Genomic DNA, 12,999 nt, shown 5'->3' with positions numbered 1-12,999 from the left:
GACTTGACTGCATATTTTCATTGATATAAACCCAATCTGGGGGAGGGCTGGAGGAGATAAGCACAGTTTTTTTTTTTTTGCGAGAGATAAGCACAGTTACACACAATGACACAAACTTATTTTGCTTCAATTGCTTTATGTGCAGTATATTCTCTTCACAGGAAAAAAAATGAACAGAATGGATGAGGACGGTCCAAGAAGTCAAGCTAGTTCTTGATCAATCATTTTGTTCAGCGAATGCAACCACAGCAGCAGCGCCTTGATCATTCCCCTTTTGTTCTTCCGTGTCGCCACCCTGAAATAGCACATATTCACATTATCGAAAAGAGAAAAAGGTGAAATGGTGTTGCTTTCGTTTTCGTATCAAAAAAGAGTGTTTTTTTATGTCTACCTCGTCCTCTGGGACCACTACTGTCTTCACTTGTGCGACAACAACTGTGATGTCATCCATCTTACCACCTACAGTTACAAATTTTGGGCACCAATGAGCTTACTGATCTTGCTACTGTACATAAAGAGCATGGCATCTTATAAAGAACTTAAGCATGCCTATTAGTTTGGCTCCAAGTAGCTTCTTCCACCAGGGGACATCGAAACCCTGCATATTCGCAGTGCCATCATGTTCCATCATTGATGGTGTAAAGAATAACATGTAGAAAAGAGTATAATAAGATATGTTTGTATCTCACCCTACTCCGGGCCTCCATTGAGTAGGGTGAATCGAATGTGACATCCACGGAATGTTTTCTTGCAAGCTCTGCCAACGCTTTTGCTGTGTAAAAGTTCAACATGGTTTTAGAAAGGGACTGGAACATGTGGTCCAATGACCCCTGTTGTGGAAGCAGAAAATTTACCAGCTTCATCTACACCTGGTGACTCAGAAATTATGGAAAGGATCTCTTGGTCAAAAATATTGTCAAAAAGTCCATCTGAACCACTCACAATTATGTCACCCTCCATGAGATTTACACTGCAAACCTGACAGACAGACTTAGAAAATCAGAAATCTTCATTGAACAGCTGGATTATATATGCACATGTTGACCGTTGTCATGAAGCTGACTAAATCTGAAAGTAACTGGAGGTGTTCACATATACCAATACAACAATCTTATATGCACATGACACTTTTCTTTTTTCATTTAGATAATGTGATTTAATGAATACAATATTGAGTCTTCCCAGTAGGTTGACTTTCATATATCAACTAGCCAGCTTTAACCTTAAACTTTTACAGTGATGACTAGACAAATAAATAAAAATTAATTAGTAAAAGAAGGTAGGTACCAATGCATCCTGATATGTCTGACCCACTGCCTCTGAGCTTATCTGGTATGGACAGTCAAAGTAATGCTCTTGAGGGGATATAGAGAACATTACTTGTCCTAGTATGTCAATGAAGGAGAGAGAATCACTGGTTAGAATTGGTACAAAATAGGTAATTTGTATATTGTTTTATTCAAGTTTACCTTTACGAATAACTTTCAACCCACAATCCCCTACACTTGCAATTTTCAGAGTCCCGGTCTTCTCAAGCATGGCGATGATTCTATTATCATTGAAATGAATTGTACATCCATTTAAGTATCATTCAGAACAAATAGTTACCTGTAAGGCCGTAACATATAACACTTTATAAACAATGCTTACACTGTTGCAGATCCAATAGACGAAGTTGCAGCATGAGCTTTCATGAGAAGAATCTGAGGATCACGACTGGCCTGCAACTTCCATAGTTCCATGTAACGTAAATTTGTTACAGGCACATAGGGTAAAGGAAATGGTGTATTAAATAGTGCTGACTGCTGAGGTTTAGCAAGAGATACCTCCTCATCATTGAGAAAATTAGAGCTGTTTCTCATGAGCTCTCGAGAGAACAGAGCTGGATTGACATCCTTTTCTGCCCATCTGTCAGTAGATAAGAGAATGACTAGCAGGACAAAACCCATGTGTTAATGCATATTACTGAAAACAACATATGTTTATTGAAAGTACTACAAACACTCAGAAGTAAAAAAGCACTGACAGTTCACTGCAGCACTTCTTTTGTGTTGAGAAACAGTTTATTGCAGCAAAGATGGGCATACCCCGAGACACCATCTGCAATGGCAAATACTCCGCCAGCATCGCAATTGGCAAAGAAAGCATCTTCTCCGCCTTTTGCAGCCTGCGGAATATAAAAAAATACAATGGATGTCTGACAAGCTCAATTGCAAAAAGGATTACGAAAAGGCAAACCATGATCGCCAAGCAATTTGAATTATGTGGTTAAAATAAATAACTAACCTTTCTTGGGTGTGGGATTAGATGAGTACCAATAGACAACACAGCTTCCAACCTACAATTACAGGTTCATATGGCTGAATACCGAGTTGCTGACAGATGAAGTAGACTACAATAACTTGAAGAGCTATAATTAGCTGTAGCTACAACCTTCAATTGTACCATTAGTTAGCTGAATCAAGCAACTTAAATTTGCACCTAATGGAAACAACAAAAATTGATAATGACCAGAAATCCAGAATTAGAGGTCATCAGAGTCTGCTAAACTGAATTGTACATAGATAAAGGCGCATAAAATAGGCGGGAATGAAAACTGAATTACAATCCTCATAGTGTCCTAGTTTCAATTACTGATACAAACACTACTCCAGCCTCCCAAGAACAGGGCGAATCTAAACATCTGAGAATATCCGTGCAACAGAGTCAAAGCAGAGAGAGTGTGGGGACCAAAGACAGGGGCGTACTTGGCTGCGCGAACAGGGGAGAAGCGCGAGCGGCGGGTTGGAGGATGAAGAGACGGGGGAGGGGCGCGGAAGCGAGGGGGCGAGAGGCGGGAAGCAGTGGAGACCGCCATTGCAATCTCCTCGCTACGGTCGCGCTCGCGGCAAAGGCAACGTGGTGGTGGTGGCGGAGGGGTGGAGGCAGACAGGCCACATCAGCACCGGGGCTGAGCCCTGTACGTGGTAGTAGTGCCTATGGCGTTCACTTTTTAGAGAAATTTTTTTTGCAGGGACCTGTTAAAATCAGGTCCTTTTTTAAACCAGACAGTTTTAAACTTACCTATTTGGTGCCTCACAAAGAGAAAAAGAACATATGGCTAACAATCTGAATTGTGTTTTCGGAGAATTACCTTTTAAATACTTGGGGAGTCCTGTTAGTGACTCACACTTAACAATAAGTGCCTTTAGCCATGTTGTTCAGAAAATTTTTAGGCGCATGGATCCATGGAAGGGGAACCATCTAACTTCTAGGGGCAAACATATTCTCACTAATTCTTGTATCCCTATCTACTATATGGGGTTTTATTACCTTCAGGATGGTGTACGTAAATAAATGGATAGTGTTAGAGCCAAGTTCCTTCCGCAGTATCATATGGCAAAGTGGGAGATGGTTATAAGGCCTGAGGAAGGGGGGGGGTCGTCTAGGGATTATAATACTAGAACTATGAATGACTATTTGTTGATGAAATGGATTTGGAAGATCTTACAGGAACCAGAGGAATTATGGTTCAAACTAGTTAAGGCCAAATACATGTCTGAAGTTTTTTTTTATTCAAACGTTAAAGGGAGCTCCAAATTTTGGCAAGGGTTACGTAGAGTCAAGCATCGGTAAAGTTTATTTTGCCCTTGAGGGCATGTGCCCTCACTCTCCTAACCATTGGATTCGCTTTGAGAAGTGTGCAAACACATATCTCAATGCAAAACTGCTTTGAGATGTGTGTTTGCACACTTCTCAAAGCGAATTCAATGGGTGAGAGAGTGAGGGCATATGCCCTTGAGGGTAAAAAAACCGCGTCCAGCAAGCATCTCTTTAAATGGGGTGCTATCTTTAGAATTGGAAATGGCTCTCACTGTAAGTTTTGGTTGGACCGTTACATAATGCTCCTCTATGTATAGCTTATGAAGATCTTTTCAAAATGGTGAAAGAGCCTAACATTTCAGTTGCTGATTGTGCAGAAGAGGGTCATTGGGAGATTGAATTTAGAAGAACCTTATCTGGGGGGAATATAACAGATGGTTAGATCTGTTGGATGATCTTCAAGCTATCAACTTGAGTTCTGATCAGGATTCTGTTCTTTGGGATTTGGAGAGTAATGAGAGCTTTTCAACTAAACCCCTATATAGATTCTTGACAGATAGTGGGGTAGAAAGTAGAATGGTTGGTTACATCTGGAAAGCCAAGTTACCCTTGAAGATTAAATTTTTCTTGTGGCAGATTTTTAATAACAAGTTGCAGGTTGCACAAAGTCTCATAAAAAAGGGGCTGGAAAGGCAGTGGGGACTGCTGTTTGTGTGGGAAAAAAGAACTAGTGGAGCATATTTTTTCAAGTGCCATATTGCCAAGTTTGTTCGGTGTATGATTGAGGAAGTTTTTAACATGCAAGCTCCCAAATCCTTGGAGGACTTTTTATTGGGTAGATATCACAAAGACAATACGAATTGCCGCTATAGAAGCCCCAATATATATAACTTTACAGGCCGGTAACTTCAACTCCTTGGAATGATGCGAGCACGCAGCGGATGCTTCATGACGGTGGTGAAATCGAACACCTCTGCCATGTCCACCTTCACCCCCACCGCCGGCGGCCGCCACTCTAGCTCCATGACCAGCCTCGCCACGAAGTACTCAACCATGCGCATGGCGAACGAGTACCCGGGGCACATCCTGCGTCCGACGCCGAACGGCATCATCTTGATCTCCTTGATCCCCTTGATGTCGACGTCGTGGCCCTCGCCACCCTCCAAAAACCTCTCGGGGCGGAACTCTAGCGGCCTCGTCCACACCTTCCCGTCGCGGCCAATCTCTGCAACCATGAAGTTGAGCTCGGCGTCCTTGGGCACCGAGTAGCCGTCGACCTGCGCGTCGCCCTGCATGCCGTGCGGGATGACGAAGTGGCCAGGTGGGTGCAGACGAAGCCCCTCGAGCACGACGGCCTTCAGGTACGGCAGGTCGGTGTCGTCGTCGTCGTTAAGTTGAGGGCAGGCTTTCGCCTCCGCGTAGACGTTGGCCTGGATGTCTGGGTGTGTCGACGAAAGCTAGTCGGCAGTCTACCTTGGGGTATACCCACGGTAGTAGTTTATCGGTAGACGGTGCGCAAACTACGAACTCGATGGTGACGCAAGACACGGACAAGCTTTTTATCCAGGTTCGGCCGCCGAGTTGGCGTAATACCTACGTCCTGCGTCTGGTTGTATTGGATTGTGTTGAGAGATAATCTGTCTAGGGGGGTCCCTTGCCCCTCCTTATATAGTCTGGAGGGCAGGGTTACAGATCTGGAAACTAATCCTAGTCGATTACAATTGCCATGGATAATTCGATATCAATTCCTATTCTAACCGACTAGAATCCTGCTTGATCTCCACATCTTGTTTCCTTGCGCGAAACTCCAGGTTGTCGGATCAAGCCTTGAACTCGTCTCGTAATGGGCCAAGCCTCCTGGCCGAAGTCTAGCCGTAAGGGTATAGGGGTTTATACCCCCACAGCTAGTCCACGATCACCATGTATTGTGATGTAACACGCCGTCTTGAGCTTCTTCGATCAGTGAGACTTGACGTCTTCAATAAGTGGGAAAGTCGCCCAAACAGTTGCAACGGTTCTTTGACCAACTCAAAAGACAGTTGATCAACATTGACATCGAAGAAGCGAGTTGTTCGAAGAATGCATGGTGCTCTAAATTAAAAAAGATTTCTTTCCTGGTGAAGTGTGCCACTTTACTTTTTTGAAAGGTATAAACATCAAAAAAGCAAGCATATTCACCGCAAGGTGAAGTGTGCCCACTTAGTCCCCGAGCCTGGTAGTAGGTGACGTAGGCACGTGGTGCCAGGGTCAAAAGAAAATTCCCCAAAGTAGTTTTGAGACTGAGATGCATCGCTAGATGCATCGTACCGATGTAGTCCCCGAGCTTGCTGGAAGGCGAAGTATGAGCCTTGTAGCAAGGTCTAAAAAATTGAATTTACCAGTCCCCGAGCATATCATGCTCGTATGCAATTGAATAGACTAATCGACCAGTCCCCGAGCATAGAACACTCGGTGGTCGGTACAGTCTCCGAATTCTCAAATTGGTGGGCTGGTCGACCAGTCCCCGAGCGTATAGTGCTCGGTGGTCGGTGCAGTCCCCAAGCTCGTAAATTGGTGAGCTGGTCGACCAGTCCCCGAGCGTATAGTGCTCGGTGGTCGGCACAGTCCCCGAGCACGGCGTAGGGACCGGTGGACAAGTCCCCGAGCGCGGTTGGAAACGTAAACGTGCTCGGTGTTCGGCACAGTCTTCGAGCATAGCATAGAGAGTAGTCGACAAGTCCCCGAGCGTGGTTGGGAACGTAAACGTGCTCGGTGGTCGGAGCAGTCCCCGGGCACAGCGTAGGGAATAGTCGACGAGTCCCCGAGCGTAGCTTGTCGACTGGGCCAAACCCCTGAAAAATAAATATAAAGAATAGGTAGTACATGATGTATAAATAAACTTTAGATAAAAATCAGTACTGAGATAAATTTTAGATTTTTTATTATAAAATTAGCACAAGTAGTTAATTCATCCTAGAGCTTGTACCAGCTCTGGTCTAGCCAACAATCAGCATGAGGTGCGGAACCTAGACACGTGTGGGATTGCCAGCCTCGCCAGAGAGCTACTGCCGACCACCCGGAACGCAGAGGGCGGATCTCGTGCACGTGTAGGGAGGAGTCGGAGACAGTACCGGCTCTGGAAAGCTCGTGTAGGAGAAAAAACTAGTGTGGCTAAACAAAAAGTTTTTTTTGAATGATAATAAAAAATATTATGCCAAAAATAAATAAGATATTAGAAGTGTACTTATCTTTGTATGAAAGTCTAGTCGGTGACGACAAAATTGTCCGGCCCTCGAGCTTTTCGACTTGTCATGACGGTGGTCGCTGTTGTCGTAGCGTCGTTCTTCGCGGCGATTATTATTGCGACTGGTGGTCAGAGCAAGTAGGCTAAACAATTTGGTCGATGGCCCGAGCAGGTCGGTGTTGTCGATCTGCCTCTCTTTGTAGCAGGGAAGCGGGTGACGCGTTGTCGGCGTGGTCGGAGACGTTGCTGGAGTAGTCGGAGTCGTAGCCAGCGTGGTTGAAGCCGCCGCCGACGTCGATGAAGAAGTGGTTGGCGCAGATCGGATCTACACCTCCTCCGTGGTCATGGCGGTGAAGTTGTTGAAGCTGACGGTGAACGTGAACTCGCCCGCCATGGCCGCGAAGTCGGGGATGATGGCCATCTTGTTCGTCGTGAGAGCTGTACGCACACCCCCTACCTGGCGCGCCACTGTCGACGAAAGCTAGTCGGCAGTCTACCTTGGGGTATACCCACGGTAGTAGTTTATCGGTAGACGGTGCGCAAACTACGAACTCGATGGTGACGCAAGACACGGACAAACTTTTTATCCAGGTTCGGCCGCCGAGTTGGCGTAATAACTACGTCCTGCGTCTGGTTGTATTGGATTGTGTTGAGAGATAATCTGTCCTAGGGGGGTCCCTTGCCCCTCCTTATATAGTCTGGAGGGCAGGGTTACAGATCTGGAAACTAATCCTAGTCGATTACAATTGCCATAGATAATTCGATATTAATTCCTATTCTAACCGACTAGAATCCTGCTTGATCTCCACATCTTGTTTCCTTGCGCGAAACTCCAGGTTGTCGGATCAAGCCTTGAACTCGTCTCGTAATGGGCCAAGCCTCCTGGCCGAAGTCTAGCCGTAAGGGTATAGAGGTTTATACCCCCACAGGGTGGCTCACTAGCTCGGCCATGATCCACTCTATCAAGGTCCCCGTTGTGTCCCCGCCGGCAGCGTTCAGGAGCTCGCAGCAGAGGCTGGTCATCTCGGCGTCCGTGAGGGGACGGTCGCCGCCGCCGCCGTGACGACCCTCACCCTCCTCGGGCACGCGGACGTCTAAGAGGGATCGAGCATAGCACGGCGTGTCGTCGTCGTCGTCGTCGTCGCCAGCGCCATTGCGGTCGCCGCGCGTGGCATAGATCAGCGGGACGAAGAGCTCCTCCTGCCTCCGGCGCACCGCGACGCACGCCGCCCACCGGTTGCGGAAGAGCCTCTTGGTGACCGCGGGGAAGATGCCGAGGACCGGGAACGTCGCCAGGGAGTGGAGCATCTGGTGCTGCAGCTCCTGGACCTCGTCCAGCGCCTCCCGTCCGAGGTGCACGCCGAAGCACTTGTGCACGAGTAGCTTGAGCATGGCGCGCCGGAGGAGCGGCCTCAGTACCACCACGCCGTCGCCGGCGGCGCGGAGGTCGTGGACGAGTCCATCGCACACCGACCGCGTCACCGGCGCAAGGGGAGCCTGGCTCGGGCAGGGCTGAGTTCCACTGTGGCGAGGTTCCGGCGGACGAGGCGCCAGTAGTTGCCGTACGGAGAGAAGGTGGTTTCGCCGGACGTGAACAGGCGCCGGGGCTCGAAGGTCGGCGGCCTGCTGGCGAAGGTGGCGCCGCTCTGGACCAGCATGCGGTGCGCGATGCCGCGGTCGGCGACGAAGATGAAGGTGCGGAAGACGAGCCGGATGGAGATGATGGGTCCATAGCGCATGTGCAGGTCGCGGAGGAGCGTGCTGAGGTCGTTCATGGACCGTACCAGCGGCAGCAACTTCGCCAGGAAGAGCACGGTCGATGGGCCGGGAGGGAGGTGACTCCCGCGTCCATGGCGGCGGCGGAGGCGAAACAGGAAGAATGACGACGACGCTGCGACGAGTACTGCGAGTGAGACTGAGAGACAGAGGACGAGCCAGCTGCAGGAGGAGGTCGTCTCCATCGATGCTAGCTAGGGAACCAGGATTGGAGCAGCTAGGGCCTAGGGGATTATTATTGGACGACTAATAAGCACGATCGAACTGCTTGTGCTGTGCATGCATTTTATGCAATGGAGCGCTACGTTTTGTGTGAATCTCCTTGTTCACTGGAGGATCGGATCGCTGCTAATCATATCTCGATCGCGCGCCTTCTATAAGTAGTTGTAGTTCAGTCCGTGTACGCTCCTTGCATTGCTTTTGCTTGTACCATCCGGCCTTCGAGTTAGAGTTTATATATACTAATAGAATGCTACATACTGTTTCCTGTTTGGTGGCCTTTCATTTGGCGTTTAAACGACAACGAACGACGTATTTCCGCCAAATTAATATTCTGACTGTTTCAGAAAGTTCAGTTATTTCCAATTATTTTCCACAGGAATAGGGAAAGCCGCCTGAAGTGGGACATTTACAAATTGTGGCGATCACGCACGGGGTGGAGGGAAATTAACACTCCCTCCCACTGTTTCAGAAAGTTCAGTTGTTTCCTACAGTAGCTAACAGTTCACCGGGACAATTAAATCAAACAAAGCAAAAAAAAAAAAGAGAGAGTCTCTCGGCCTCTCGTACATAAGTATACAAGATACTACCTCTGGCCCGAAAATACTGCAATTCCGAGTACATTCTCGGTTAAAGTGTTTAAAGTTAGACTGAATATATAGATAAAATATTAATATTTCTTACACTAAATAAATAATATATTATGAAAATATATCTAATGATATTTATTATTTGATGTCGTAATTTTTTTTTATATGTAATTGGTTAAACTTGAGATACTTTAACTTGGGGGTGTTTAGTTCCCCTTTTATTTTAAAATTCTTTGGATTTTGCTTCATCATTTTGCATAATGGAACTAAACACCATGCAAAAATTTTGACAAAAAAATGGTTATTCTCTATTTTGGATTTTGACCTCAATATGCCAAAAAACCCCTAAAAGAGCCTCAATAGTCTCCCATGAGGTCAATAAATTCTGCATTTTGGATGAAATTAAACGTAACACTGAAAATTTTGACATTTTGTATTCCATCATTTCAAAGTAGTTGGCATTTTGTATTTTATGTGGAACTAATTAAACACTCCCTTGATACTTTGCTAAAATTGTATTTTTTTTCAGATAGCGTGCAAATAAAATCAGTGTTTGGAAGAATTAAACCCACTACCTTAGAAACATGTCATCACGGTCGGAAGCCCCTATCACTACCGGAATTTCGTCCGGCGGAGGACAATCGACAGTGAAGGGAGTGTTACAGTTAAAGCCATGCATAGAAGAAAGGGAGCATTGTTAGAATTGTGTGTTTGATCGAATCAACCTACGAATGTCTTATGGAGATTGTTAGAATTATGTGTTTGATCGAAGCATATGCTCGTGCGTTGCAACAAAATTATTCTCTTTAATATTATATATATACAAGTGCTATTCTACACTCTAGGTGTAGAATACTATCCTACACTGACAGCGCTATTCTACACTGAACTGTTATACTGAGTATCGTTCAGTATTCATGTTTCAATATTGTTCAGTATTTTCGTAGTCCTGGGTGTTTTGGACAAGATGATACTGAACACTTTTCAGTATTGCTCAGTATTTTTTCTACTCAGTTTTGACTTGCGGTGTAGAATAATATTCTATACCTAGGGTGTAGAATAGCGGTACTAGACTGTGTTCATTATCATCTAATACTACACTAAGGACCACAAAATACTGAACAATACTGAAACGCGGATACTGAACGATACTGAATTCTGCTAGATACTGAACGATACTGAATTCTGCTCAGTATAGCAGTCAGGAATATTACAGAGAAGGATAAATAGTTTAAATATCCATAATACTATATATATATATCATTTTTCGTTTATTATAAAAATAGAGACAAAAAACCACGTATACAACCAAAAAAAACAGAAAAGAACACTCGGATGGAAACATATTCCATGCAAAAAAAAAAGATTGTTCCACGATGGCCGAGACATTTAGGCTTTTAGGTTGAGCAAAAAATTACTAGTGGCAGAAGTTTTGCCTCTTTAATATTATATATATATATGGATTAATTATATAATAGGTCTGTTTGAATCCACCAAGTAAATGTTAGTCGGCTAAACTTAACTATACTAGGGATCCAAACAATCCAGCTAATTAAAGATCAACTAAAGTGTAGCTACTTAACCTAGCTAAAGGTCAACTGAGTTATTAGCTGGAGGATCCAAACACTCAAACTAGAATTTAGCCGAGAGAACTTTTAGCTGGCTACAGCTTTGAAATTTTAGGTAGCTATAAGTTTTAGTTGAGTGGATCTAAATAGGCTCAATGACCAAACAGTAGTCCTTGAAGGAGTATTAGAGCACTCTCAATGCAGAAACCATTGTAGTTTCTATAGATATTAATTGCAGTGCCACCTAAGTATTTTGCTGATGTGGCAAGAGAGTTATTGAAGAGAGAAAGCAAAAATTATAGAAACTAGATCTAAGTTAGAAACCATGTATACACAAAATCCAAGACATGAAGTGATATGATTGGCTAAGAATAGAGAGAATGAATGTGATTGGATAAAAAAATATTCTATATACACTATTCATTGGGACCATAGTTTCTATATTTAGTGTCTATAAAAATTAATAGGTATAGAAACTACATGTAGTTTCTAGTATTGGGAGGAGTGCCCTTAGGGCCTGTTTAGATTGGAGATGAAAAATTTTTAGATGTCACATCGGATATGTTGGAAGGATGTCGGGAGGGGTTTTTAGACACTAATAAAAAAACAAATTATATAACTCATATAAAAACTGCAAGACAAACCTATTAAGCATAATTAATCATCATTAGCACATGTGGGTTACTGTAGCACTTAAGGCTAATCATAGACTAACTAGGCTCAAAAGATTCGTCTCGCAATTTTCAACGAAACTGTGTAATTAGTTTATTTTTTATCTATATTTAATGTTCCATGCATGTGTCCAAAGATTCGATGGGATGAATGAAAAAATTTTGGACGAGCCTTATTAGATCGACAACATCACACAGCACACAGTAACTTCTTCTATTTTACTAGCTCCCCGTTCATTTGAAGAAAGAGAATAATAATATCCGACCAATCGGACAGCTTAACAGCCAATGCTGCAACGCTTATCATGCCGATAAGGCTGCATGGGCGCCTCCATCTTTACGTTGTTGTTGGCCACTTGGCCTATTGATGAGATCGGACGCAAAGTGTTGGTGGATATCACTATAGGTGTCTTATTATGTTAGCTACACGTCCAAGTCAAAAATATTACTATCATCCAAATTAAGTAATGTTAGTGATTTTTAGTGGGAGTTTCATTATCATTTAATTATTGTAGTGCAACACCAGCAAAATTGATAAGATGACAATTGGAGAATTAAGAGGAGAGATAGAGGAGACACGTTTCACATCCATAGAACTCAGAGTGTGTTTGCTAGTAGGGATCCAGACGTACGTAGATATGTTTCGGATTCATATTCTTTTAAAAAACGTTTCTAGATGAATCAGAATCACTTTATTATATCATTTGACTAGTAGGCTGAAATCTAATCAAGAAATATTTAAAAAATCATATAATTGAAGGCATGCATTAAAAAAATCTAAAACTTTTTATGGGGAAAGGATGAGTTATATACAATCATGCACTGAGCCAGCGGTGGTACCGCTCCCGGGTTAGTGGAGCCTTGGTGTCCCTTCTAATTTTAGACACAGATGTATAAAATAGGGTGGAGGTGAGACCTTTATTTTTTATAATGTATTTTGTGAATTTCATCTTAGAACGATGTTTTTAGTATAAGACTACTTGAAGCTATTATAATTTTTTCTATTGCGAGGGGTTGTGGTAGAGCTAAGTCGATATAACTCTTTTGTTCAGCCCTCTAAATTTTTTTCTAGCTTCGTTCGTGTATACAATCTATAACTTTTGCACTTAAAAATGGTTAACTAGAAAAAAAAATCGCTTGTGTATAGGAGAGGCGGAAACAGAACAGGGAGAAATCACAGTTTAGCAGTCAGTCTCAATGGAGGTTTTATTGAAGCTTCATGCACATTAAAATGCTGATGTTGCAATATATTGATGAAGAGAGAGATAATAAGAGTTTCATAGAAGTAGAGATAGTTTTATGAGAATGAAACTCTTCTACACTCAGTATTTTGAAAACTAAACTATGAAACCTTTATTAAGACTGACAAT

The 12,999-nt window shown here is 43.7% G+C and overlaps 1 protein-coding gene and 1 pseudogene across 4 annotated transcripts; both read right to left on the bottom strand.

Annotated features, from left to right (window-relative positions):
- On the bottom strand, positions 107 to 2,965 carry LOC110433972 (probable protein phosphatase 2C 1). Of its 4 annotated transcripts, none has more exons than XM_021457257.1 (12): positions 2,748 to 2,965; positions 2,287 to 2,338; positions 2,088 to 2,167; positions 1,827 to 1,908; positions 1,651 to 1,721; positions 1,470 to 1,549; positions 1,288 to 1,385; positions 855 to 978; positions 690 to 772; positions 550 to 598; positions 392 to 459; positions 107 to 295 (listed from the first exon to the last, which is right to left on the bottom strand). In XM_021457257.1, exons 1-12 carry the CDS (start codon positions 2,855 to 2,857, stop codon positions 218 to 220), a joined length of 975 nt encoding a protein of 324 aa, XP_021312932.1. In that variant the 5' UTR covers positions 2,858 to 2,965; the 3' UTR covers positions 107 to 217. The 4 variants fall into 4 exon arrangements, with proteins under 4 accessions (XP_021312932.1, XP_021312931.1, XP_021312933.1 ...); XM_021457256.1 differs by having other exon boundaries at positions 1,651 to 1,727; positions 2,748 to 2,940; XM_021457258.1 differs by lacking the exon at positions 2,748 to 2,965 and having other exon boundaries at positions 1,651 to 1,727; positions 1,827 to 1,930; positions 2,287 to 2,342.
- On the bottom strand, positions 4,491 to 9,039 carry LOC8075103 (annotated as a pseudogene).

This window comes from Sorghum bicolor, chromosome 3, assembly GCF_000003195.3.
Source record: "Sorghum bicolor cultivar BTx623 chromosome 3, Sorghum_bicolor_NCBIv3, whole genome shotgun sequence".
NCBI lineage: Eukaryota > Viridiplantae > Streptophyta > Magnoliopsida > Poales > Poaceae > Sorghum > Sorghum bicolor.
Note: the sequence above shows the minus strand (reverse complement) of the source record. Positions and strands in the feature narration are given on the sequence as shown.